The sequence below is a fragment of the Periophthalmus magnuspinnatus genome, chromosome 24 (assembly GCF_009829125.3).
Source record: "Periophthalmus magnuspinnatus isolate fPerMag1 chromosome 24, fPerMag1.2.pri, whole genome shotgun sequence".
NCBI lineage: Eukaryota > Metazoa > Chordata > Actinopteri > Gobiiformes > Gobiidae > Periophthalmus > Periophthalmus magnuspinnatus.
In genome coordinates, this window is record NC_047149.1 from 13,319,037 (window position 1) to 13,344,984 (window position 25,948).

Below are 25,948 nucleotides of genomic sequence, written 5' to 3' on the forward strand. Positions count from 1 at the left end.
GCAAATTTTTTATTGTCACATATTGCACATTTTAAAAAACTAAGAGAAGACTGAAATCTGAACTTGAACTAAGATGAGATGTTTTTGTTGTTTGCAGTACAATTCGTATTATATAGATAATTGCCGCCTTCACAGTTAGCTAATCATAAATATTGAAGTTATTCTCAGATATAACTGCAAATAATCTTAATGCCCTTGGTAGGATTTGAGCTTTTGTCACTGATTTCAAATATGATGCACCGCAGGCTCATGTGGAGGGTCTGGAAGTCCAAGTGAAGGAGCAGGAAGTGTACCACAATGAACTCCAGGAAGTAGAGCGCTGGCTTTTGCAAATGTCAAGCAGGATGGTGACTCCTGACCCCACTGTGGGAGGAAGCCTGGAGGCAGCCACGCAACAATTGGCCAGACACAAGGTAACTGGATAATATTAAGTTTTACTTTTGTTATATATATATATATATATATATATATATATATATATATATATATATATATATATATATATATATATATATATATATATATATATATATATATATATATATATATATATATATATATATATATATATATATATATATACACACACACACACACACACACACACTGTATAAGTTAGCAGTATCGTGCTGGGGTGTGAAATGGTAATCGATATTGTAACAGCACCTGAGACAGCAGTTGTAAAATCTAGTCCTTCAGCTGTAAGTTTAAAGCTTGAATTTGCATATTAATAATTAATCTAAAAAGAGTATGAATGCTACTGACCACATCCAGCTGAACTGAATTACTTGATATGTATCCATGGAGACCCTCTCTAAAATGATTGCATTACATAGATTACAGCTCTAACATATGATTATTTTGTCCTTCACAGGCCATAATGGAGGAAATCGCAGGTTTTGAGGAGCGCTTGGCGGACCTGAAGGAGCGTGGAGACCACCTGGTGCATGGCTGTAGTGAGCGCTTGCAGAACAGGCTGAGACAGCAGGTCCAGGCACACCAACAAGGCACTCGAGACAGCTATTCTGCCATCTGCAGCACCGCGCAGAGGGTGAGGCACGGAGAGTGGCAATGAGCTCTTATATAAGTAATATCCAGTGAAAAATACAAGTATAGGTGTCTGAAAATGTTATTAAATATATACATAAAAATAATAAACTACAGCATTTTGAAGATTTTGAAGACCTCCACACCAGTTTAAAGAGTGAATGAACTTTTCATTGCGCCACAACCCTTCATATTATACAATGGTTTTGTTAGTTCAATTTGTCAATTAGATATCCTTGGTCCCATCAAAATGGTATTCAATTCCATAAAATACTTGGATGTAAAGACTAACTGATAAATTAATTCTATTCGATTTGTAGTGAATTTTGCTATCTGCATTAAAAAGGACAGAACTTTTATGGTTAATATCTGAGTTTTTTTATTGGTTGCATGCATTTTGCCTATGAATAATTCCAGGCACACACACAGGCATAAATACTCAGCCAACATGTTAATGCTGCTAATTTTCTAACAGCTTAGACATCCACTTAATCCTAACCCATTCTGACACTTAAACCCATCTCTCAAGACAGCCTTTCTCTGCCAGCGTAGAGGGCACAACCAATTAAATCTGCCAAAGTGAAGCACCACCGCATCTACCCTCTGAAGCCCCACCAACCCAAATCACTAACTCAATCTCCCCATATTAATCTTTGTGCATCCCCTGTCAACTCGCCTTTTTCATGCCATAGCCAAAACTGGTCACACGCCACAAATCGGCAGATCTGGCAGGGCCTGTAATCCAGTGCCACTCTGTTGTTTTGGCAAACTCTCTATTCTGTCATCATTGCCCACCTCCCCAAGGCACCACCTCTTCAGCCACTCACTCCCAATCTGGTATTGTGTGATCCAGCCACCCCTTTACCACACTGCCGCTGGCCACACTACAGCCGCGCCTCCACTGTCGGTGCCAACTGTGTCCCAGCACAACAGCGCTCTAATATCCTGCCTTCCACTTTCAACCATGCCAACCTCTCAGCTTTGCCAATACACTGGGCAGTTTGCCAATATGTGCCTGCCCCTCCTTTCCACTATTTCAGGCTCATATTAGCACTGTCAGTCAGACCTCCCTGTTTACCTCGCTCCAGGAGGGCATATGGGCTACCTCGTATAACACCTGTTTAATATGAGACTGCAGAAATGATAATATTCAGTATTGCCTTGTATTGTTGTCATTGATCTCACAACATCTTCAATATTGCTTTGGTTTCCCATCCTCTATCCAACAGGTTTATCAAAGTTTGGACCATGAGTTGCAGCGGCATGTGAGTCTTCAGGATGCCCTACAGCAATGCCAGAGCTGGCTGACCTCTGTCCCACCTGAACTGAAGCCTTACATACAAACTGCACTCAGCCTGGAGGAGGCGCTACAGCAGGTTAGTGACTCAGACATATAAATAAAAACAAGTTAAAACTGTTGCACTATTGTTTATGTTGGTAGTTTTATTAAAAGAAGTGTCATTGGTGTTCCATTGTGATCTGAAATATTTCCTAAGGTGAAGCAGGAGCGGGCTTTTCAGGAGCAGGCGAGCACTTACCTCCAACTGCTGTGTTCCACCTGTGATCTGTCTGAGCAGAGGGTCAGAGACACTGCTGCTGAAATACAACAGGTCAAACTGCAGGTAGAGTTTCATTGTCTCTCTTAAAACAAAAGTATATAATATGTTTTGTTTTGTTTTTTATATACATTCTATCAATAAGTTGTCTCTTCTTAATAAAATGTTCCAGATTGAGGACAGAATGATTCTTTGTGAGGAAATGGCTGACAGCTGGCGGGATATTGAAGAGCATAAGGCAGATCTAGAGGTCCAACTCCGAGAAACTGAGCAACAACTCCAAACTCTCTGCAGGAGACCCGCAGAACTGGAGCAGAAGATTGCACAGAATCAGCTGGACAAGGCCCAGGTTTGTAGATGGATTGCATTCATCAGCTATAAAATGTGACAGCTTTAATTTACCTGGTCACATCTGCTGCTTGCCCTACAGGAGTTCCTCCAGCAGATTCGTGAGAAGCAGTCAGAGGTAAGCCATCTGAATGAGGCTGTGTGTCGACTGACAGACAGGCAGAACTGTCCTGTCTCTGAGGAGATAAGAAGACTCAAGAAAAGCTGGATGGAGCTTGGCCAGCAGGCCGAGGAGCAGGAGGCCCAGAGAGGGGAGGACATGCAGCGGAGTGGGGAGTACCAGGAGAGTGTGGCCACAGTGGAGGAACTTTTCCATCAAGTGTCCCGGGAGTGGGACTACCTTGCTAGGTAACACTGTTTCATTTCAGTGTCTAGTATACAAAATAAATATTGTGTTATTTGGAAATTATTGCAATTCTTTCAAACTACTCCTCCTCAGGGCTGACACAGAAAGCACAAGTGAACATCTGGAGGCACTCAGGAAGCTTTTCAGTGATTTAGAGGAGCAGCGTACAACTCTTGAAGAGCTAAGAGACCAGAGACAGGCCATACTTCCTCGACTAAGTCTTTTAGACAAGGAGCTGGTAAAACAGCAGGTGGGAGAGACAAGTTTACATTTACGAATTAAATTTGTTTTTAAGTTTTAAAGGTGAACATTTTTATTTGGCCTCTCTTGTTCTGTTTAATCAGGTGAGCCATCTGGAGCAGCGCTGGGCCCAATTGGAATCTGTCATTCAGCAGAAAATCTACGACTCCGCCCAGACACTGGAGGAGCTGGCTCGAGTGGAGACCCAGTTGCGGGAGGCAAGGGAGTGGGTGGAGGAGCAGAGGCCAGCTCTTACCTCTGCACTGAAAGGCAGCCCACCGCCTGATGTGGCCCAGAGCTTCCTGTTTGACCATCTGAGCGTCTGTGTGGAACTTGAGGCCCAACAGCAGCTACTGACACAGGCTGTGAGCGAAGCCCAGACAGTGATGCCTCGACTGGGACTGAGCGAGAAGAGAAACCTGCAAGAGCTGGTGGAGCAGGCCCAGGCAGAGGTGGAGGCGCTGGGGGCGAGAGTCACACAGAGGAGGAAGTATCTCAGCAAAGTAAGCAGCTTGTCTAGAAATAATTGGGTTTTGTAATTCTCCAAAAGTCTACCAAAGTCTACATAATGAAAGAAGATGAAAGTTTTAAGCTTTTAAAATATGTTTTCTTCATTTCTCAGGCATTCACAGAGAGGACACAGTTCCTTCAGGGCCTTGGCAGAGCAATAAACTGGATCCAACAGCAGGAGAGGAAAGCTTTGATAGATGACCACATAGCTCTGCTCCCTGAGGACCTGTCCAAACAGGTGTCTGTCTGCAGAGGAGTCCAGAGCAGCTTGAGAGAGTACCAGAGAGAGTTGTCCTCTCTGTGGGGTCAAGGTCGAGAGCTGGAGAGAGATGCCACTGACAAAGAGAGGACAGAAACCATGTCCAAACTTCAGGAGCTGCAGATAGTGTTTGAGGGTGTGCTTCAAAGCACCACTCACAGACTCACAGACCTGGAAAAGGCTCTGACCTCAAGGAAGTACTTCCAGGTCGATTTGGACAAGACCTGTCACTGGTTGAGACAGGCAGATGCCATCACCTTTCCTGAAATCATTGTACATAATGTGGAAGATTGCTCTGAGCTGCAGTCTCAACTCTCAAACTATCAGCAAGTTCTGGAGCAAGCCTCAGAGTATGAGAACCTCCTGCTCATTGTCCAAAGAATCGGCCAGGAGATCCTCCCCACTCTGAATGAGATTGACCACTGTTACTTAGACGAGCGGCTGAATGCTCTGCCTCAGCAGTACAACAACATCTTAGCTTTAGCCAAAGAGAAGAAAGACAGGGTCCAGCAAATTATCCAGGAGCGAAAGGAGTTCAGCACTTTCTTTGATTTAACTTGTAATGCACTTGAGGAGCTGCGCGAGCAGTTTGACAATCTGGAAAAGCAGACTATCAAAATAAATGAAAAAGAGATTCTATATCTAATTAATGCACATAGAAATATAAAAAAAAGTTTATTGCATATAAGCGGTGCGATACGAGAACTGAATGGGAAAAATGAGATGTTACTGAGTAGAGGCCAGCATTATAAAGCTGAAGAGACACACCAGCTGCTAAATTTACATAAATCATTAAAGAGGAGAAACAACCAGAGGCTTAGGGACTTAGAAGAGAATGGTTTGAAAATAGTAGCTGAACACAACCATGAGGTAAACAAGTTGAATCAAGAATTAGAGTCAGTGAAGGAGGAGCTTGTCACGTTAAAAACAAACTCAGAAGTTGGTGCTGTGGCTAAAATGAGTGGTCTGTATTTGATGCAGGAACGTCTGGACTGTGTGAATTTTCAGATAGAAGAATGTATCCAACAGACGAAAAGCCTTCATCTGAACTTTGACCCTGCTACTTTACAGAACCTTTTATCCCAACAAGAACTATTACAATCAGTGCGTGGTGACATTATATGTTTTGTTGAAGAGACTGAAAAAGACCCCACAGACTTTGAGAACGTACAGCAGTGGTTGGAGAGGATCAAGTCTAAACTGGAGGAGCCTGTGGTCCTTTTGGAGGTCACAGTTAATCATGTACATGTGCAACTATGGAGATTGAAAGCCATAGGAGAGGAAATGAAAAGTAGTTTTAGGATTTCAGCAGAAACCTTTAAATCACACGTGGAACTGGCAAAGATGCAAGAAGAAGTCCAACAAGCAATGAACAAAAAACAGGTACATCATATTCTCACTTTTTTTGTAGGTTAGCATGTTATTTATGCATGCTCAATTATTTGTGTGTACTACTAAACAATTAACTGAGAAACTGAGACTAAGTACCTAATTACATATTTCCCAGTTTAAACATTATGTAAAAGTGGAGAAAGAGGTCATCTATAATAAATGTAATGTTCAATCCCAAAGACTCCACTGCTGAAAATGTATTAAATAACTTAGCACATTTTGCGCTCATTTAAGCCTAGTATTTTAAATGTTAATTAACTGTCCTGTGTGTTTTAGCTCGCTGTGGATGAAGCTCTTTCGTTGGTCCAAAGGCACCACTTATCACTGCAATCTGCACAGAAATGGCTGGACTGTGCCTCTGTGTTTCTCCAAAGGGCCGACGCAGGGCTAGAGCTGGAAAACCATACAGACTGGATGCAAGACCTGGAGGAAATTATAGCTCAGGAAAAGGACTTCACTGCTGCTTTGGAGGAGCTACTAATTGTGGACCTTCTGCTTATAAAATATGTGGAATCAAATGAGATGAGTAAAGTCCGAGGACAAGTAGAAGCAATCAAGATTAGAAAAGAAGACGCAAATGAGCAATTGGACGTGCACCGACACACACTGCAAAGGTATATTTCTATTCATTATTATGTATTGTGCATTATAAAAAAGTTGATGTATTACACGTTGTTGTGAAAGGTGTTAAAAATAGGCTGGTAGTGACAGACACATAGTATTCAAGTCACTATAATAGGCAGTCATACTGTAATTTTATACATGTATGCCCATGTATGTAAAAGTAACAGTAATCTTGTATTATGAATAGGTGTGGCACTTTGTGGAACTCCTTTCAAATGCAAAAAGATGCACTAGTTGAGCAATTCAACGATACAGAGAGCAAGATGGCCTCATTCACAACAGCCAAAGCCACCAGTCTACAAACAGCAGAGGACAAATGCCAACGATATATGGTAAAAAACATTGTGTGAAATTTGAGATTGGCTCTTTTTTTTTTCTATTTCCATTCATCACATTTGATTTTATTCCTTTTTCTCAATCTAACATGAAATCTCACTTTCTGAACTCTCTCGTCTGCAGTCCCTGATTGCTCACTTGGATCATTTGGAAGTGCCTTTAAATGCTGTGAAAGACATCAGTAAAGAGCTGGAGCAGATCATTTCTGACTCTAGCACCATAGTAACCAGCCACTGTGTCTCAGCACTATGGCAACGCTGGACCAAGCTGTGCAGTGTGGCCCGGGCTCAGGAGAGGGCGCTAGAGGACACTGCAAGAGAGTGGAGAAATTTTATGGAAAAGGTAAATATGACCATCTAAATATGTAAATATGACAATAAATAGGTAGATATGACAATCTATCTAGCTAAAATATTTAAATATTTTTAAGAGTAGTGCATATTTTAGCATTGTATAGAATTTTATATGAATTTGATTTAGGGCTGGACAGTTTAAATGGAGATTGTCATCTATATGCTTGGGTATTTTTAATTGAGATGTCTACAGCCTCTGTCAGTAAAAGCATGTGGTTTAGAGCAGAGTTTGGACTTTGCATGAATGCTTTGGGGTATTTTTTGTTGGAACTGATTTAAAGTCTATATTTATTATGCTCATGAAATCAATACTTAAATCTGTTTCCATTTTGTCTGATCAAGTGGAAGATAATTATGCCTTTTTCCCTTCACACATAACTTATTTTTTAATGCAAACCTGTTCATGGGTTGCCATTACAGCTGATTCATGCAGAAGTAGGTCACACAGTCACACCAGTTGGAACGAGGCTGTGATGTAACACCAGGCTTTAGTCCAGTCCTTTGCCTTTGCCAAAGCACTGTGTCATGTAGTGTTTTCCCGCCTTTCAGCCCTGTTCAAGTGTGAATTTTTATCTCTAAATTCCCACAGTCCCTTGCGCCTAAAGAGGAAATGAGGTCAAACTGTGGGAAATGGTGGCCACTTCCTTAAATGTGGCACATCTCTGCTGTCCACTCTGTCTCTATGAGTCTTTTGTTCAACTGGGTCTGATGTCATCACAGTGATATCTCCAGCTCTCTCTCTTTCATTACTTCAGTGCTTTACAAACAACAGTGCAAGTCCCACTAGTAGCAATTTTTGAGGACTTTTTATTGAATCCCAAAACTACACATTCTTGTCCAGTACTTAATTTTGATGTTGGGAATTTGAATTATTTGTATAGATTTTTCAAATATTAATTGCCAGCTTATATTATAAAAATTGGTGTGTGTACGAGGCATTTACCATAGTTCCTACACACTGTAAAATGGTGGCTAAGACCAAGTTTATATAAATGAGTTGGTATTGTACGATAAAGGAGGCATTAATAAAGAGTAAAGGCTTTTTAGAGCTGCCTTAGAGGTTCTAAATTGACAAACTGAATCATGTTTATTAAATAAAAAAAGACCTTTATGGGTTTCTCGGACCAGTTTAATCTACTATTTGTGTCACTAGATGGAGAAGGTGCAGTCTGTATTTGAGGATCTCCGCGGCAGAGTCCCTGACAGCACAGTGGAGAAAGCGGCCACCAGAGCGGCACTGCAGAGCCTCCTGGAGTACCACGACTCTTACAGTGTAGAGCTAGAGCGGGAGCAGTCCATCCTGGCCCTGCTTAATCAGCTGACTGTCAGCCTCAGAGTAGAGAGAGAGCACAGGGAGGAGGAGAAAACTGAGAATGGACACAATCAAACACTGTGGCTGGATCAGATCAGTGACTACCTAGAGCAATATGACAGGTAATATCTTTAACTATTCATTTACTAATCACTGACTAAACATGAACTACTCATTAACAAATGTTTAATAAATCATTTATTAATCACTAAATAAATCACTGATCATCAATCATTTCAGTACTCCAAACAATTACAACATAAGTAAATACATTTACTCATGTTTTTTCCACATGAACAAATTGTTTATTTATAACAATGTAACATCATAAAAGCTTTGTAGATATGCCTTTGTTATAAAGTGTTACCAGTAACACTATTAAATATACAGTTTGGAAGAAATGTGTCACTTATTGCTTCTACAAATCAAATAGGACTGATTAATGGTACTTTTAATTATATATAATAGGAATCAGTGAACTTTGAAATGTAAATTATTAATTTGTGGTCAACATTTGAGATAAAGAAAAATGCATAATGCAAAGATATTATTAGTAATAATAGTTTTATATGTGTGTGGTTTTGTCTAGCCTTCTGCAGCAAGTGCGGGCCAGTCGGGCTCAGGTGCAACAGGAGCTGAGAGAGCGGGAGGAGGTGGAGAAGGAGCTAGGAGTAGTCAAAGGCTGGATCCAGGACACTCGAGGTCTACTCCTGAGCCCGACGGCTGACCTGGACTCTCTCTTGCAGGAACTAGAGGTACATCATACTCCATGCATCCTAAAGTTCAATTATTTACAAACAAAATATGCAGTTTATCATTGTTTTTACGCTGAAGAAGTATGCAGAAGAATCGGGTAACTCAACAACAGTTTACTTTCTAACAGATTATCCAGTAATAATAATAGTAGTAACAGAGACCTTGGAATTGTATCAGACTCGTCCCTTATCCCCAGTTAGCTTAATAGTAAGCCAATGGAGATAACTACTTGAATCAGTGTTACTCTTCTTCTGTGGTGTCAAATATATTTACCAGTTGTGGATTGGATTTTATAAAAGGGTTGTTAAATAGCATTTTCATTGCTTTTATACATACTTTTTTGGTTACTATGGATATTTGCCTGGGAAATGGATGCATTACTGTTACTATTCCTACTACTGCCACTACGACAAGTTCAGCTACTACTGCTACTCTTCAATATAGTAACAACAACAATATACTAATATAAATACCTGCTCTTTATTGCAGAAGCCTTCATTTTTTATTCTAGTTCTGAAATGTAATGGATGATTTTACTTTCTTCTGCAGACAGCACATGGTGAAGTCATCAGTAGGCGCCAAAGTGTGGAGCGTATCACAGAGCTGCAGCAGTCCAAGTACCAGGAGCTCCAGGCAGGTCTCCCTTCAGAGCTCAGCATGCAACTGGCCGAAGTGGCTCTGGCTTTGGGCTCTGCAGAAGATCAGGTGACATCTCTATCTTATACCATACCAGTGTGTCTTAGATGGAAAGATAACAAAAGTTTTGAATATTCATTTATTTTGGGCATGAATAAGTTATATATTATATATTATATATATAATGGAACTAAAAATAATAACTAACATAACTAACCTTAACTTGACCAACATTAATGTATCACTGTAGACATGCAAACAAAACCATGCAACTTGTGTTCAAAAATATCTATTATGGCCAAAAGAGAGGAAAGGGAATGTATCTAAAATGAATTACATACATTAAATATTCCAAATGTTTCACAAGATTATATTTGTCAAAAAATATGTCTGTGAAGGTGCTTAACTGCTAAACAGTTAAGATCAAACTAAAGAGTGTGTTTTACTATAATGTTAAGTATAAGTAATGTTATAGTATTTTGGTGTCTGTTTCAGGTCCAAGCTAGAGAGCGGGAGATACAGCAGACCAGAGATGTCAAACAAGACTTCAACTCCAGACTTCAGGACATGGAGACAAAGCTGAAGACCATTGCTCTAAAACTGGATGACAAGAGTGGAGATCTGGAGGAGGCCAAAGAAGAGACCAAGGTAATCAACCAGACAGATTGACTAATTAGTAGGCAATTAACCCTGGCTCCACTGGCTATCCATTCTGCAGATGTTGAGGTTAATGAGTGTGTGAGAATGGAAGGGACTGGATTTTGCCTTCATTGATGACCCACTTTACTGAATAGTTTTTCAGGTGGGAATCTGAGCCCACTGTCCCAAATGTTTCTCTCATTTGTTGTTCCTGTGACAAAACTTTTGTTTCAGTTTCCTTATACAATTGCAAAACTAGACTTTTTAATTACTGGTAGTAAGTGTTTACATCTTGTGTCTTTTCCCAAAAAAATCCTATAATTTCTCTGGAGAATCATGTTTAAGAGAAGTTAAGGTTATCACATAACATAGAGTAACATAGAGTCCTATATTCACTGTGATGCATGTGATCTTTCTTTAACCCAGGCCATCTGTGAGGAGTGTGAATACTGTGGTCGGACATTGGGAGAGTTGGGGGTTGCAGTGCAGGAATTTGGAGAGCAGAACCCTCTCTTGTGTAAACAGCTGGGGGACGCAGTGACCAAACTAATGGAGGTGCAGCGTCACACAGCACAACAGATCCAAGACAAATCCAACAGACTGAAAAAGGTGAGCAAGAAAATATTTTATTTAAATTGTATTTAAATGATTACAGTGAGAAGGCAGTGAGGCATGATAACAGCTCATAAATAAAAGCTGAAGAGAAACACAATAGCCACTAGCTATCTATAGCCACCTGTAGTAGTAATTAGCATTATATACATGTTGTAGACTATTTAAGGTGTAACAGTTTGCCTTTTTTGTTAGATAAATGTAGTAGGTTCTTATATTCAATATGAAAGACATCCAGCCTAAAACCTACACCCCATTAGTATGCAAAAGGCTTTTCAGAGGGAAGCTATTGTGATTTCCTATTGCTAAAATATTAATGTTCTTTTATGGTAATATCTGGTAATTTTTTATGCCCTTTTTTGGTCTGTCCTGAGCAGGCAGAGAGACAAATGGAGGACTATCAGAGCATGAAGACATTCATCCTTTCCTGGATAGAGAAAGCCGAGTGTATGGTCAGTGGGAACATCATATGGAGCTTGGCATCACAGCTGCAGGAGCAAATCCGTGCACACCAGGTTTGTTTTAACGAGCTGCACAGAAGTAGGTGTAAAGCATTAAAAAATCTGTTAATTGTGTGAAAATATGTGTGATTTATGCCACCATAATAAATTTGAGTATTTGTCGTCATTGTTAAGGCAAGTCTTAAATGTACCAACACCAATTATATTCACTGTTTAGTTTAGGAAGCAGTAAGATGTCATGTACAGTAGGGTATGATGACTGGGTTTAATTAGCATAATTGCTCACCAGAAATAGGCTTTTGGCTTTGAGTTGTAATTTATGTGCATATGGTGACAGGCACTGCTCCGGGAGTGCAGGGGTCTCCATGGCGACTTGGAGGCCATGCTGGAGCGGGAGGGGCAGCTGGGTGAAGTGCTACAGACCGACAGGTGGGGCCAGCAGGTGAGAAACCTAAGCAGACGGACAGAGGAGCTGCAGCAAATGGCCAGAACACGACTACTGAGTCTACAAGATGCAGCTAAGGTAATGAAACCAGCACCAACTGACTGACAATAGAGCTCGGGATGGTGACGTCACATCATCAGAATTTTCAGTTAGCCTAAAGTTAAACCAGTTGAGATAGATACTAAATACTAAATTTAGTGTTCATTCAAAAGTATTTTGACACTATAGAATGAGAAATGTATTTACCAGCTGTGACCCAGAAGTTTATATGGTAGTTCCTTTTCACTTTCATGTTGTTTTGGCTAGTATATCTCTGTGAGTGTTTTGCACTATTACCAGAAACAAAGCGGATTTCCATGGTATAGTTTTTTGGGCGTTCCATTCCGAGCTCTATACTTCTTGTTATTGTTCATGAATTAACTGAAAATATGGCAGAAAAGTTGCATAATATCAGCAATTGCATAAACAATATTTATAGTGTGTATCACAATGTAGACACGACTTTTCAATAATGTTTTTGTGTTGTTGAATTACTGGCATTGACTTAAGAAATAATTAAAGTCCAACAATGCCCCCTTTTGGATATCAAGCAGTAATACACTTCACATTGGAATCAGCATCTTTTTTGGCTTATGCTGCAGTAATCTGTCATGATAATCTCATTGTGTTCATCTGAAGCACAGATGAGAGTCTGCTGTTAATAACATTGTGATTTCAAACGTGTTTATCTCCCCTCCTGTGTATTTGGAAAGAATATTCTTTCATAATTTATTATTGTATTACCTCTTCTCCCCCCCTTTTTAAGTCTCGTGTTTTAGCAACTCATAGATTTGGGTTGATAACAGTTATCAATGGTTTTGCTAACAAACACTTTAGTAATTCCTTTTGGTATAATAGCTTTTAAGATGTAAAAGCAATATGAATAATGATTAATACATTGTGTAATTGTGTCAGAGTTTATTCATCATCTGTAAGTAAGAGGAGGAAATGTTAGCCATGAAGTAAAACTGGTTAAAAAAAAAAAAAAAAAAAAAAGTATTTTCATTATGTTTATATTTTATCTCATCAGGATATGTTGCGTTTGGAGGCAGAGGTGAAGAGTTTCCATGCTGCTGTGGACCAGGTCCAGGTCACACTTGCATCTCCAGATCTGAACAGACTCAGCCTCAGAGAGCAACTCACTCAAAGACAAGTAATCATCTAATTTGGTCTTCTTAAATGACGAGTTAATATTTTCTGATATCTAACATTAATTATCTCTCTATCAGCGAGTACTGGTGGAGATGGAGAGCTTCAAGCAGCAGGTAGCATCAGTTCAGCAGTGTCAGAGCGCCCTCCGGCTGCCAGAGGAGGCAGTGGCCAGTCTTCCTATCTGTCGAGCTGCTCAGACTCTGCAGCAAGAGGCTAGCCAACTGCAGCACACAACCATTCAGCAGTGCAACATACTGCAGGTAGAGGGCAATAGCTGCATCACTAATGACTTTATCAAGAAAAACAAGAATAATCACCATATGATGAAATGTGATGTTTAAAATAGATAGACACTGGACTGCCAAAGTCACAGTAAAAGCTGTCTGTTTGGCTTCAGCTTCAGCTTGTATGTTGTCCTGACAGGCCTCTCAGAAATGTTTTGGTTAGCCCTCATGAGACCACTGTTGTCTCGTGGTTTTTGGTTTTCTGCATATTTTGCATGCAAAACATGAAGTTTCAGATAAATATACATAAGTATGTCTTTGGAAGACAGGACTGTCACAATGAACCCAAAATAAACTTACTGCATACAATGCCTAATTTAAAAAGTCCTGTTATTGTTTGTCTTTCTTAAAAATGTTCTTTCTTTTACTTTGTTCCAGGAGGCTGTGGTGCAGTATGAGCAGTATGAACAGGAAGTGAAGAATCTCCAGAGACTGATAGAAGAAGCCCATCACATCATTCAGGACCGTCCCGTCTCCACCAGCAACATTCAGGAACTGCAGGCTCAAATTCACCATCATGAGGTCAGAGAGGACACCCTGCTAGTCTACTTAACTCTATGAAATGTATGAGTGTTGACATATCCACCGGCCCAAGTCTGCTGTAACATATGAGTAACAGTTTAGATCTGAATGACTATACTGCCTGTTATGGATTTATACTACTTGTTATGGACTTGTATGCTTTGTAATGCTGGTATAAAAGGCCTCAGCTAAATAACAAGTCTGTGAATAACCCATGCATGGATTCTTCTCTTATCTACAGTGTAATGTAAATATTTTCATAAACAAAGTTTTCTTTCTGCTACCTAAGCCCTAGGCCTTTTGCTGCAGTCGGGTTGCAGTCGAGTGTATTTGAATCCTATGCAAGGCAAAAACTGCAGAGCAACAGCCTTGTAATTGACAAGGGACAATAGTTTGTATGCACTTGTAAATATAGTGTAATACATTAATTATTCAAGCAAATAAAATAAAATGAATTTATATATATATATATATATATATATATATATATATATATATATATATATATATATATATATATATATATATATATATATATATATATATATACAGTGGCACACCGTCAAGATAGCATATTACTCCCCATGTAGTTCCTATAGCATTCCAGAGTAGTGTTATATGTGTTTATGCCTGATCTCTAAACTCACTACTCCACTGGCCCAGTTAGTCACGTGACCCGATTATCAGTGAGCCGGCCATCTGTGGGACTCACACAGGGAGCAGAGGGAGGAGGAGGGCCGGCCTATAGCAGTCCTGTAATCTGACACCTCCTCTGTCATAGCTCCCTTTTGTTAGTCCAAACTGCCCTCAGGATTGGCCAGACAGCAGGCAAAGAGGAAAGGGGGGATGTCGCCTGGTGAGGTCACTTCCTGTTTTTCCTTGGCATTTGTTGTATATGTTGTATGAGAGAGGGAGTGTCTTTCAGTCTGAGGAATTTTGAACTATTTCTGCTTGGATCTTTCTATTGCTCTACCAAACATCCTGTTGTGTTAGTGAGTCGCCCGCCTCTGAACTGCTCTGATTGGCTCAAGGATAGAAGATACAGAAAAAAATATTAGAGAGAGTGGAAGCTCTTGTGCTTATTCAGTGTGAGACCGGGGAGGAGAGAAAATGCGTCCGCTCTACTTACTCATTGCATGCCGGCACTACATTCAACGCTGACCGAAAATACCACTATTAAACAAGGATCTATTTAGAAAGGAACTATTGATCTCTTTCTGTGGACTGGACCTTCTTGACCCCAGGGGTGTTGGGGTCTCCATTGTAACCTAGGGGCTATGTGTTGACAGGAGCTGGCTCAGAAAATCCGTGGCTACCAGGAGCAAATTGCCTCTCTTCACTCTAAGTGTAAGATGTTGACAGTAAAGGCCAAACATGCTACCATGCTGCTGACCGTGAATGAGGTGGAGGGGCTTTCTGACGGCATGGACGAGCTCAGCGACGATGAACTGCCAAATGCTGTCGCCAGTGGTAACACAGTCAGCTCCAAACAGCTGCCTGCACACCCCTCTGTCGTCATGGTGAGTGCACAAACCTTTTTAGGGCATGCACATGTTACCAGTGTTGTCTGAGAAGTTGTGGGTTTGCATTCAAACACAAAATTTCCTTCCTCTTTACATAAACAAAATCTATTACACTGACGACCACATAGTTTATACATCTGTTTTTAACTTTTGACCGGATTAAATTATTTCATTTTCATTCCCTGTCAACCATGAAAAAAACAATTCATACTTACTTTTAGGAGCAAAATTTTACATATAATTTTTAGCTTAACAGCTTTGCATGGGTATGTAGCATTGGCACTATAATTTCAGTCCTATTTGAACTTGAATGCTGTTTATTCATAAGCCATAATCATACTGTAGGCAGCTTTTTTTAGGTAGCTTCTTTTGCTACACTATTCTAGTTGACGGATGCATCACTTAACTTCATATTAGCCTAGTTCTGTCTGCGTGCTGCTGCTCCAGTGTCATACTGAGCCTGATGGTTTATTTTTTACTTGAGGCAGAAAACCTCCACACATTGTCCTTGTGTTCTCAGTGGGTGTAGCATTCAGATTGGTGTGCTTCCTTTAGCCTTGTCACTGTTGCTTAGTGCACTCAGGAAACAGGATGTTGCTGCATGCAGCTCTGGCTTTGAACAGAAAGTGTGTATGTGGCATAAATAGGCACTGATGTAGATTATTGCTAAAGAAATGTAACAACTATCAGACTTTACCACACAGTCCTCTAATTTGCTAAGACTTTCTGTTGCGTGTGCATTGCATCATAAAATCTGGGAAAAAGTCCAAGTCAGCCGGGCCGTGGTTTGCACTAAGTGCCAAAGCCAGCCCAATAGGGCTTGGCTCACATTTCTGGTCTGCCTCTGTACTAAAGCATGCAGCCGCAAACTCTGTGCTATTTCTGGGACAGCTGCTGCAAGTTCAGTTAATGCTACTACTCTATAGCTTCATTCATCCTATCTTAATTATTTGTCTAATTGTTAAGAAAGTACATACAGATTTCATTTTCCTTGCCACAGAGACAGGAAATGCTTTGGCTGTGGTTGAAAATGGCTGAGTAAATCTGAGTACCTGAACTATTTGGTGGTGTGTAGTTTTAGTTTGTGTTCAGTAGATAATAGAGACTTTAGACTTTCCACATGTGCCATTCCTTTCTGCTGATGCATCCCGTCTCTGTGGCTCATTCTCTTATAATGTTTATCCTTTACTTATACTTTGCAGAACAGTGTAGAATATGTTGTGTATTTTACTGCCACTAGAATTAATTAAATTAATGTGTTAATGACATGTAATTGTTTGATTGCTTCCTACTTACTAAATGATATGCTTATTACAGTCTTCCTAACCTCACTCCCCGTTAATTTATGCTGTGTTCTTTTCTCCTCTATCCCATTGCATTTCCTTTCTCCTCAATCCTCTTGTGTTTCCTGCGTTACCTGCTTCTTTGATGCTTGTGTTTGATGTGCGGTGTGGTCAGATGACAGCAGGCCGCTGCCACACGCTTCTCTCCCCTGTCACAGAAGAATCAGGGGAGGAGGGCACCAACAGTGAGGTCTCCTCTCCCCCTGCCTGCCGCTCCCCCTCCCCAGGGGCTAATGGGGATGCTGCTCTTAACCAGGTACTGAGGACATGATTATGGGATGCTCCAGAGCTCAGATGACTCTCCCTCAATCAAGCTTATGGGCTTTTTGAAAAAAAAAATACTGTTGAAGAGGATATAGTTTAAGATGAACTGAATAGAGCTAACCATAATTTACAATGCAAATGCAACAGGATCGTCCTTTCAATGCATACGGTTTGCATTTTACATTGTGGCCCTCCACCAAAGTTACATAAGAGACGCATTATTGTATTAGCAATATTAGACACTGTTATGTTTTCAGATGTGGGTTGTGAGTTGCTGTGTTGCCCTTGCTTCCCTTGCTGTTAATTTTGTTTGATTTTCTTTATTTACTTTGCTTTAACCCCTCAAATTATATTGCCCTAAATTTATGTGTGATGAGGCACTCTTCCTTTATAATACACTGCGAAAGAAACATAGGTTGTCATCTGTGTAAAGTTGTCCAGTGACCGCAAACAAAATCAATAAGGTCAAAGGCACAGTCTCATGAGATTTAAGCCTGATGGTTATGAAAACCAAAATAACTCAAACTTGTGCAAATAAATAAGGGCTGTAAATGTGACATTAATATGGAGAAATGTTTAAATAATGTTCTCCTCTAGGCACGTGGGAACCTTAGTCGTGCTCCACTCCAAGAACTCTATGATCCATCAATGGAAACCAATGCTGCTAACCTGGATGACCTGCAGAGGTCCTGGGAAACACTAAAGAACGTGGTACGCCTCCACACCATTTTATATATCAACAAACATTTATGATGCCATTTGTCTTTGACACTTAATTCACTTGAAAATAGATCAGTGAGAAGCAGAAGAGTTTGTACGAAGCCCTGGAGAGGCAGCAGCACTACCAGGAGTCTCTACAGTCCATTTCAACAAAGATGGAGTCCATTGAAGGAGCACTCAGTGAAGGTCTGGAGCCCAACAAGAGTCCAGAAAGCCAGATGGCTGCACATCAGGTAAGAGAGGGGTAATATATGACCTAATAAAACGTGTACACGTGTACGTGTGTGGAGTGTGCTGACTAGACTGAGGTTTGTTTTCGGGTGCTTTGGTTACTCCTTTCATTATATTCATATACATATACCCTTTGGGATAGGACCCTGTAAAAGACCTTCTCAATCTCATGCTGAGTGGGGCTTTCCTGATTAAATAAATGTCAAATCAAAAGAAATGGACTAGTGTTAATTCATTAAAACTCCAAGTTATAAAAAATAAACCACTAAATCAGTGATTTGCACTAGTTGGTGCAATGGTACCACTGTCTGCATGTTACTGTCCACTGTTGCTATGCCACCTTCAGCAAATACAGCTGCTTTGTGCTGCCAGGCATTTGGACAAGCCACTATTATAGCCTTAATTATGCCTTTTCCATTTCCTTCCTTCCTTTAGTTTCATTCGTACATTCTTTGGCTTTCTCTGCCCAGGCGCTCATGGATGAGATTCTGATGCTGCAGGATGAAATAGGAGAGTTACAAACATGTTTTTCGGAGGAGCTGGGAGACAGTGACAGTGATGGGGAACCAGGAGACCAGCTGGCTCTGCACTCTACACTCACAGTGCTCGGAGAGAGGATGGCAACCATCAGAATGAAGGCTTCTGGGAAACGACAACTACTAGAGGTTAGACACACTTGTACTTTTGGTTTGTTACTCCCCTGAGATGTATGGCAGATGTTGTTGTTTTTTTGTTTTTTTTATAAAATAGGGATAAAGTTCCTACATCTAACGTGAGAATTACTCCTAGTAAATGGCTTTTAAAATAATGCATTTAGTTGAGATTTTATGGTGTTTACTGATTGTTCTTTTACTCTATTTATCTTCTGAAACCAACTATTTTTTAGATTAATCGCAATTCTGTTGAAATCATAATTTCAGTACTCACAATTACTAAATTGCAAAAGCAGCTATTATTTAGGTTAGGCTATAATGCATTTTTAAAACTACAAAATAATAATATATAACTTCACATGTTTTGTAAACTGAATCTTGATTTTGGGGGGAAAAAATACAAATCAAAACCGTTTAGCCCTCATTCGTAGTAAAAGTTTTGTTTTTATGATTGTTATTCTAAATATGATGTTGCAGGAGAAGCTGAATGAGCAGTTGGAGGAGCAGAGACAGGAGCAGGCCTTACAGCGGTATCACAGTGAGGCCGAGGAGCTGGACCATTGGCTCCTCAGCACCAGGGCCACCCTCAGCTCTGCTCTGCAGCTCCACACTGAAGATCTGGACATGGAGGAGCAGCTCATAGACTGCCAGGTGAGACTTGTTCTACTAGCTGTAGTAATGCTCGAGGGCTAACAGATCATAGAGTCATTTCCAACAGCACTGTATATGTAGGTCATGTTTATTGCTCTTTGACATGAATACAGAGATAACTATACTATGTGATGCAGTGAGTGTATTTTTGTCAGCTTGTAACCAACGCTACAGAACTACAGACTGTATATATAAATGGACATAGCTAACCTGCTCCAGTTCTGGCACCATCACTTTACATTGAAAAACTGTGGCTCCTCTCTATGTAACTGCTGCTTGTCATTTTGGTCTTAAAATGTTTGCATCAACCTGCTCTACATGATCCTGGTTTTATTTAGCTATTTTGTCCATGAATCAAGAACATTATGAACATTAATAATAGACCAATCAGGCTCCTTCTTTCGCCAAGGTTACTCCTGCTAGCGTTAGCAATAGGTTTGATTGACAGCACTGCAAAGCGCCTGCTCCCTGCTAAACCAGCGGTGCGGGCGGGAAGGGGTGTTACTTTCAACAGCCTTGCTCCTGATTGGCTCTTTGGTTACCATGAGACTCAGAATTCCAAATATGGATTTTCTCTCCACATTTGCTGGCCTCGATGAGCTTTATTTGGCTGGAGCCGAATGCTATGGGTGACGTCACACTCAACTTCTTTATACAGTCTATGGTAAAAAAAAAAAAAAAAAAACAGATAGTTACAAAGGGTTATTGAAAATAAATAATTAATATTTTTATATTAACAAAAGGCCCAGTATACCATTACACTTGGATGATTTGCAAGAGATCTGTGCTTCAAGTTACAGTTGCTCACTCTATGTTAAATTAAGGGCCTGAATCACATGCCCCTTTACATTCCTCAGTAACTCAGTTTCTATGGATACTAGTCCATAGGCATGTATTTTCCAGGGGCATCTTTGAACATATCACCTTTTTAGATAACATTTACCAAAGCTATACTAAATTGGCCATCAAATCATGTTTGAAAAGGGAAAAAAGATTTGACCCTCTCTAATCCACAAAGGAGGTATGTATAAATATTAATTGAAAACTAATGCTAAGGCATACTGCTTTAATTGATGTTTTCAAGTGCTATCATAGGGATCTTGACATAATGTTGCAGTGTTGTGTGTGTGTGTGTATGGGGGGGGGGGGGGGGCGTGCGTGCGTGTGTGTGTGTAGCAGCTGCGAGACAATAAGCTGATTAAAACTTGCATATGTCTCCCACTGAGATCAGGTCTAAGGGTCTGTCCACACAGATCATTATCTCCAGGGGGCATCACTGCACACAAGCATGAATCATTGCCACTATGTTTTCGATTGTTTTGTCTGATACAGTATAATTCAGGGGTTCAGTTGTGCAAACAAAAGCAGAAATTATGATAAAATAATAAATATATAATTATATTTTGTATATTTTTATACAGTAGGCAAAGTAACTAAATGTGTGGTAAATATCATAATACATTAGTTCTTATTTTGAGTAGTTTTCCCAACACTGCTTTTGCATTGTAAATGGCTGAATTTGGTTTTACACAACCAATTATTTGTTATATTCTGTAATTAGACCTTAGAAGGCTAATCTCCAAATGGTAATCTTTCATGCCGTGCCCTCTACTTTGTCAGAAAATTCTTGTTGGAGAATGACTAGGGGTCTGCCATTTCTCTTTAGAAATCCTGTATTTTTCAGCACACAGCCCTAATCCCCTCTCAGCACAATTGGTCACACTTTGCACTTTTGAAAAGGGAGGGGTTGTTTGTTCATTTTTTGTCACCAAACCATGTCGTCTGTGAGTAGACTGTGGGGATTTTGACTCAAATTCTCAAAAAACTTTTGTGCTTTTAGAACATGCTGTTTGAGATCGAGCAGAAGGTGTCGTACCTGTCGGAGCTCTCAGTCCACAGTGAGAGTTTGCTGTTGGAGGGACGAGCAGAGACCAAAGGAGAGGCTGAGCAATTGTCCCTAAAACTGCGCTCCCTCAAAGACAGTCTCCTCGAGCTGCAGCAGATGCTACAAGATAAACAGGTTGACATACAGGTAATTATAGATATGTTATCATGTGTGTTTACGAAATGCCCCAAATCCACACATAACTCCTACATTTTGTTGCTTTAGCTTGCTACTGGCGCACATTGTCAATAGTAGCATTGTTCAGACCCTAAAGTCATGTGGGGCTTCTTCACTGTTTTCTATAGAATAACAAAGCCTATTTGTTTCACAATGGGCCACAGACAACGGAAAAACGTGCTACCTCATCACATGTATACATTACACAGGTGTATTTCTGGTGACACTGCACAACTTTGTGAACTTTTGACTTTTTTTGTTCAATTTGCATAAACACTTTTCCAGTGAGGAATGACTGATCACAGGCTTTTTAGTTCCGAGTAATATTCCTTAATCACTGTCTCATGCCACTTAGAGAGAGAGTTCTTTGTTAATAGGGAAATGTTGAAATTACATTTTAGTTAATTATTTACATGCTAAACAAATGTAAAATACAAAATTTATTATTACTTGTGCTGCTTTTGTGCATTTTTCTCAGGGGTCACTGCAGGAACAGGAGGAGAGTGAAGCGAGTTCTTCTTTGTCTCAGAGCCCAAACGTCCAGGACTGGCTCTCTCAGGCCAGATCATCTCGGACCCAGCAACATCATGACAACCTGCTGCGACAGAGGGTAACACTATTTTACCCATCTTCTTCATTTATTTTCAGTAAATTAATGAGACAAAACATAATTCAATTGTGAGAGGATGTTGGGGAGAATGAAGGGGCAAAGCAGTGAAAGAGTAGTGGGATAGTTTTTGCTTAGACTTGTCTACAACTGTTTAAATGCATTGTTTGATTATTTAAAAGTATTTGTGTGTTAAACACACGTTTTTTGTTCTATTTTTTATTGTTGTTATGTTGTTTTATTATTGAAAAAAACTTAAATATTGAATTTCTATAAAAGACATTTATCAAAATATATACATATATAATAATCTTGTGTAGGAGCTACAGGCTCAAGTGGCTGAACAAAAGCGGCTGCTCCAGTCTGTGGCCACAGTTGGGGAAGAAGTTCTCAATCAGACTACACCCAATGGAGACAGGTAAATTTTTCTTTACACTACAGTATAATTATGTGTTCAATAAAAGGTTTTGTTGTGAGCTCAAACATCTAAAACTGGTCATCTTGTGTCTACAGTGAGATGTGTGTCCCAGGAGGAGTTTTGCTGGAGGCAGAAAATGTGTCTCCACTGGATCAGCTGAGGCAGCGCTGGGAAAACCTCAACAAGGATCAAAGCACAAAATTGCAGCTATCTTTGAACTCTCTAGAACAAGAGCAACTCAGTCCAGTATGGGACATGTTTATGAGACATTGCACTTAAGATGATTTTTCAAGTCTTAAATTGTAATCCTATGTCGTGTGCATTTACAGGTCCTCCTCCGGTCCCGTCTGTCCAGTCCTAGTGTTGTTTTTAGAAGTGATGTTTTGACTCAGGATGTCAGGTCTCCAAAAGCTCTGTTTGAAACCTGCAGCCAGACTCTTGAAAGAATAGACCAAGAGGTAAAATTCTGCTTATTCTTTGTGTGCGTTCTTACCATGAGCTGGATCACCTCTCTACAGACCTGACTTGTAACCGGGCCTGGTGATGTCACTTTCTTGTCCCCATATAGATAGTAATAATTTTGCTGCTAAAGCAAAAACATCTCCATTGAGACAAGCAGGTGGCGTCCATTCCTTGTTCGTGCCCAATGTTCAACTATATGTAGTCAATTAATAAACTACATTCTGCAAAACTAACGTTAAATCATTATGTAAAAAATACTGTACATTTTGTCAGATAGACATACAATTGTGCATGTGTGTATTTTTTTTCTAATTGCAGACTGGAGGAGAGAGCAGATCGTCAACGTCTTCGGCTGGAGCCTTGGTGCAGCACGACCTTTATAGTGCCGTGTCAGCTGCCTCCACCTGGCTCGATGCTGCAGAGAACCAGCTCCTCTCAGGACCAGTGCTGCTGTCAGAGGACACGGAGATGCAGCTCACACATCTAGAGGTAGGAACAAGGACACAAATCACCTCCACTTTAAGATCACACTGTTAGGATTCAGACAATTATTTGGTCATGGTAGTAAAATTTGAATGAAATATTGCAGAAAATGTACAAAATATAAAAATGTATATGGTACATAAATGGTACATTCCATGCAAAACAACAACATCTCCATAGAGAATACGTTTCAGACCCTACACCTGAAAACATAGTGCCCCTTTAAATATGCATATTTAAAGCAACAAAATAAGATTGTGTAAGAGTTTTTCTTGTATTCACTGTGGGAGAAGAGTCTGTTAAGGCTAACCTATTTATAAACCTCTCTTACATACAGGGTTTGAACAAGAAGTTGAAGGAGATGAGTCGAGAGGTGAACCAGTGCAGGGACCTGTTGGGTGGGGGAGCGGGCCGGGTCTGTGGAGGGGACGACAGGGTGCTGATGGAGGATACACTGGAGGGGCTGCAGGAGAGGATGGGTCTGTTGGATTCCACTCTTGAGCAGCACTGTGACTGCATGAGGGACAAGCTGCAAGAAAACTCTACTTTGCAGGTACCGAAAGAGACGAGGGAAGACAGAATGAACCACTTTACAACTGTACAAAAAACATGGAATTGGTGCTAATAATCTCCACTGTAATAATAATGTCCACTTGAAGTTGATCTGACCCAGTTGTGAAGCTCTTGTCAAAATCACTGATACATGAGCTCTCAGCAAAAACATCCAACATTCTTGACCATTATTAGTCAAATTATTCTTTATATTATTTATTGTTTTTTACTTTTGTATGGAAAAGTATCACTTAAATTGTTATGCACTTGTTGAATTGAATTGAACTTAATACAACAAAATTTCACTCAACTTGCCATGTTGAAAAGATGCATTATTGAATTTACTTGTCATGGTTGTTATAACTGGATCAGAGTTCTCAAAACCCTTCTGATCTTTTTTTTTTTCCACATGTTCTTTTCAGAGTGAACTAAGAATGATGTTTACTGCCTTAAGTGAAAGCAAACATCAGTTGTTGCAGAAAGTGGCCTGCACAGTGGACCGACCAGCAGCTAAACAAATAGAGGTACAGTATGAGGTATAATTAAAAATAAAATTATTTGTGACTACTTTTACTAAACTTATGTTGTATTGAGTAGACATTATCAGAAGTGGAGGACAGCCTGAAGGAGTTTGAGCAGCGCATCATGGAACTAAAGGCCAGAGCAGAGGGTCTCCATGGAGATCAAGTCTCCAATCAGGATCTACTAAAACTTCAGGTGATTAAATTTTAGAATCATCCCAGCAGAATCCTGTTACCCGCTCTCCATATTAACTAACTATTCAGTTCAATTTTTTTTCATTTAAAATACAACTTAAGCTGGTCAAAGTGCTACACATAAACAACAACAAACAAAAACAGATATACATAAAATACGACCCATAGGCAAAGAACAATAAAACAATAAGATATGCTGCCCAGCTAGAACCAAATGTCAGGGAGAAGAGGTGGGTTTTTAGTCTGCACTACAGACTGAGAGGATCTGACAGGCAGAGGGAGGCTGTTCCATAGCGTGGGCACTGCCACAGAAAAGGCTCTCTCTCCTCTTGTTTTGAGTCTGGCCCTGGACACAGCCAGCAGGAGCTGGTCTGCTGACCTCAGGACTCTGGGTGAAGACTAACTAAACCAAACCAAATCCCTGACTATATTATCTTATTCATTGCACTGTACTATATTTATTGTGATATTGTGGAGAGGCTAACAGAATTGTAAAAATGTTACTTTTTCCTTGCCTTTAGTGCAATCATTACTTTTATATTACAAATAATTGACTTATGAAAGTGTTTAATAACAGTATTTTTTTTTAATATTGTCTGCACAGACTTGTAGTTAAGTTTTTAGCTGTTACTGCAACAAAGCAATGCACCTAAGCAAAGAAGCTTATCATTTGATAGACAATAGTCGCTCACTATGTCACGGTTCACGTTTCGCGGTCTCTCTGTTTCGCAGATTTTTTTTTAATGCAATTTTTTTTACAGTATATGAATGCGCATTGTGTTCTGCATCCTGATTGGCTAAGGGACTGTAGACCATTGTCAATCAGTCTCCTCCGTGCCGTGTCTCCTGTACAGTGCAGAATGCATTTAGCCAAATTTACATAAATGTTCGATCGCAGTGTGACTCTGAAGTGCTGTATGTTTGTAAGTTTTATCCCCAACAAAACACACAATGTCACACTGTATTGTGAGACTTTTGAAAATATGATATGACAATGTGTTAATGTTACATTCCTATATTTTGTATTTTTAACTGGTTCGCTCTTATCACATAAAAGTATCTGTATTGTCTGTCAGTCCATTTGTCTAAAAATGTCCTCTAATATTTTTAATATCTTTTGTTAGGACGTATATGAGGAGCTGGTTCTGATGGTGGGGTCACGACGCAGCGGTCTGAACCATGGTCTGTCCCTCAAAACCCAATATGAAGCTGCTCTCAGGGACCTTACAGAGCTGGTGGACACTGCTCAGGACAAGATGGCAGCCGACCAGAAAATGACTGTGGCCTCTGTTATTGAGGTGCAAATACTACTAGACAAACACAAGGTAGTATTAAATGATAATGATAAAATAAAAATAAATTGTGTGTTTTATTGACTTGTCTGTACGCCTTTT

At 40.0% G+C, this 25,948-nt stretch overlaps 2 protein-coding genes across 2 annotated transcripts in view; both read left to right on the forward strand.

Annotated features, from left to right (window-relative positions):
• LOC117392485 (nesprin-1-like) overlaps positions 1 to 6,389 on the forward strand; it is an 89,440-nt gene extending 83,051 nt beyond the window's left edge. The window contains exons 70-80 of the mRNA XM_055232405.1: positions 246 to 413; positions 875 to 1,051; positions 2,277 to 2,423; positions 2,544 to 2,669; positions 2,776 to 2,952; positions 3,034 to 3,299; positions 3,391 to 3,547; positions 3,642 to 4,040; positions 4,160 to 5,689; positions 5,975 to 6,312; positions 6,383 to 6,389. Coding sequence (XP_055088380.1) covers positions 246 to 413; positions 875 to 1,051; positions 2,277 to 2,423; positions 2,544 to 2,669; positions 2,776 to 2,952; positions 3,034 to 3,299; positions 3,391 to 3,547; positions 3,642 to 4,040; positions 4,160 to 5,689; positions 5,975 to 6,312; positions 6,383 to 6,389 — 3,492 coding nt within the window. The remainder of the gene's footprint in view (positions 1 to 245; positions 414 to 874; positions 1,052 to 2,276; positions 2,424 to 2,543; positions 2,670 to 2,775; positions 2,953 to 3,033; positions 3,300 to 3,390; positions 3,548 to 3,641; positions 4,041 to 4,159; positions 5,690 to 5,974; positions 6,313 to 6,382) is intronic.
• A 124-nt stretch (positions 6,390 to 6,513) lies between these two features.
• The window catches only part of LOC117392804 (nesprin-1-like), a 39,695-nt gene continuing 20,260 nt past the window's right edge, over positions 6,514 to 25,948 (forward strand). Inside the window, 28 exon segments of the mRNA XM_055232359.1 lie at positions 6,514 to 6,654; positions 6,782 to 7,000; positions 8,165 to 8,445; positions 8,913 to 9,078; positions 9,629 to 9,784; positions 10,211 to 10,363; positions 10,781 to 10,963; positions 11,344 to 11,481; positions 11,765 to 11,950; positions 12,942 to 13,064; positions 13,141 to 13,323; positions 13,726 to 13,869; positions 15,159 to 15,389; positions 16,851 to 16,991; positions 17,597 to 17,710; positions 17,791 to 17,952; positions 18,421 to 18,615; positions 19,081 to 19,254; positions 21,095 to 21,286; positions 21,795 to 21,926; positions 22,244 to 22,341; positions 22,437 to 22,587; positions 22,671 to 22,799; positions 23,122 to 23,292; positions 23,624 to 23,839; positions 24,261 to 24,362; positions 24,436 to 24,555; positions 25,679 to 25,879. Coding sequence (XP_055088334.1) covers positions 6,538 to 6,654; positions 6,782 to 7,000; positions 8,165 to 8,445; positions 8,913 to 9,078; positions 9,629 to 9,784; positions 10,211 to 10,363; positions 10,781 to 10,963; positions 11,344 to 11,481; positions 11,765 to 11,950; positions 12,942 to 13,064; positions 13,141 to 13,323; positions 13,726 to 13,869; positions 15,159 to 15,389; positions 16,851 to 16,991; positions 17,597 to 17,710; positions 17,791 to 17,952; positions 18,421 to 18,615; positions 19,081 to 19,254; positions 21,095 to 21,286; positions 21,795 to 21,926; positions 22,244 to 22,341; positions 22,437 to 22,587; positions 22,671 to 22,799; positions 23,122 to 23,292; positions 23,624 to 23,839; positions 24,261 to 24,362; positions 24,436 to 24,555; positions 25,679 to 25,879 — 4,578 coding nt within the window. The 5' untranslated portion in view covers positions 6,514 to 6,537.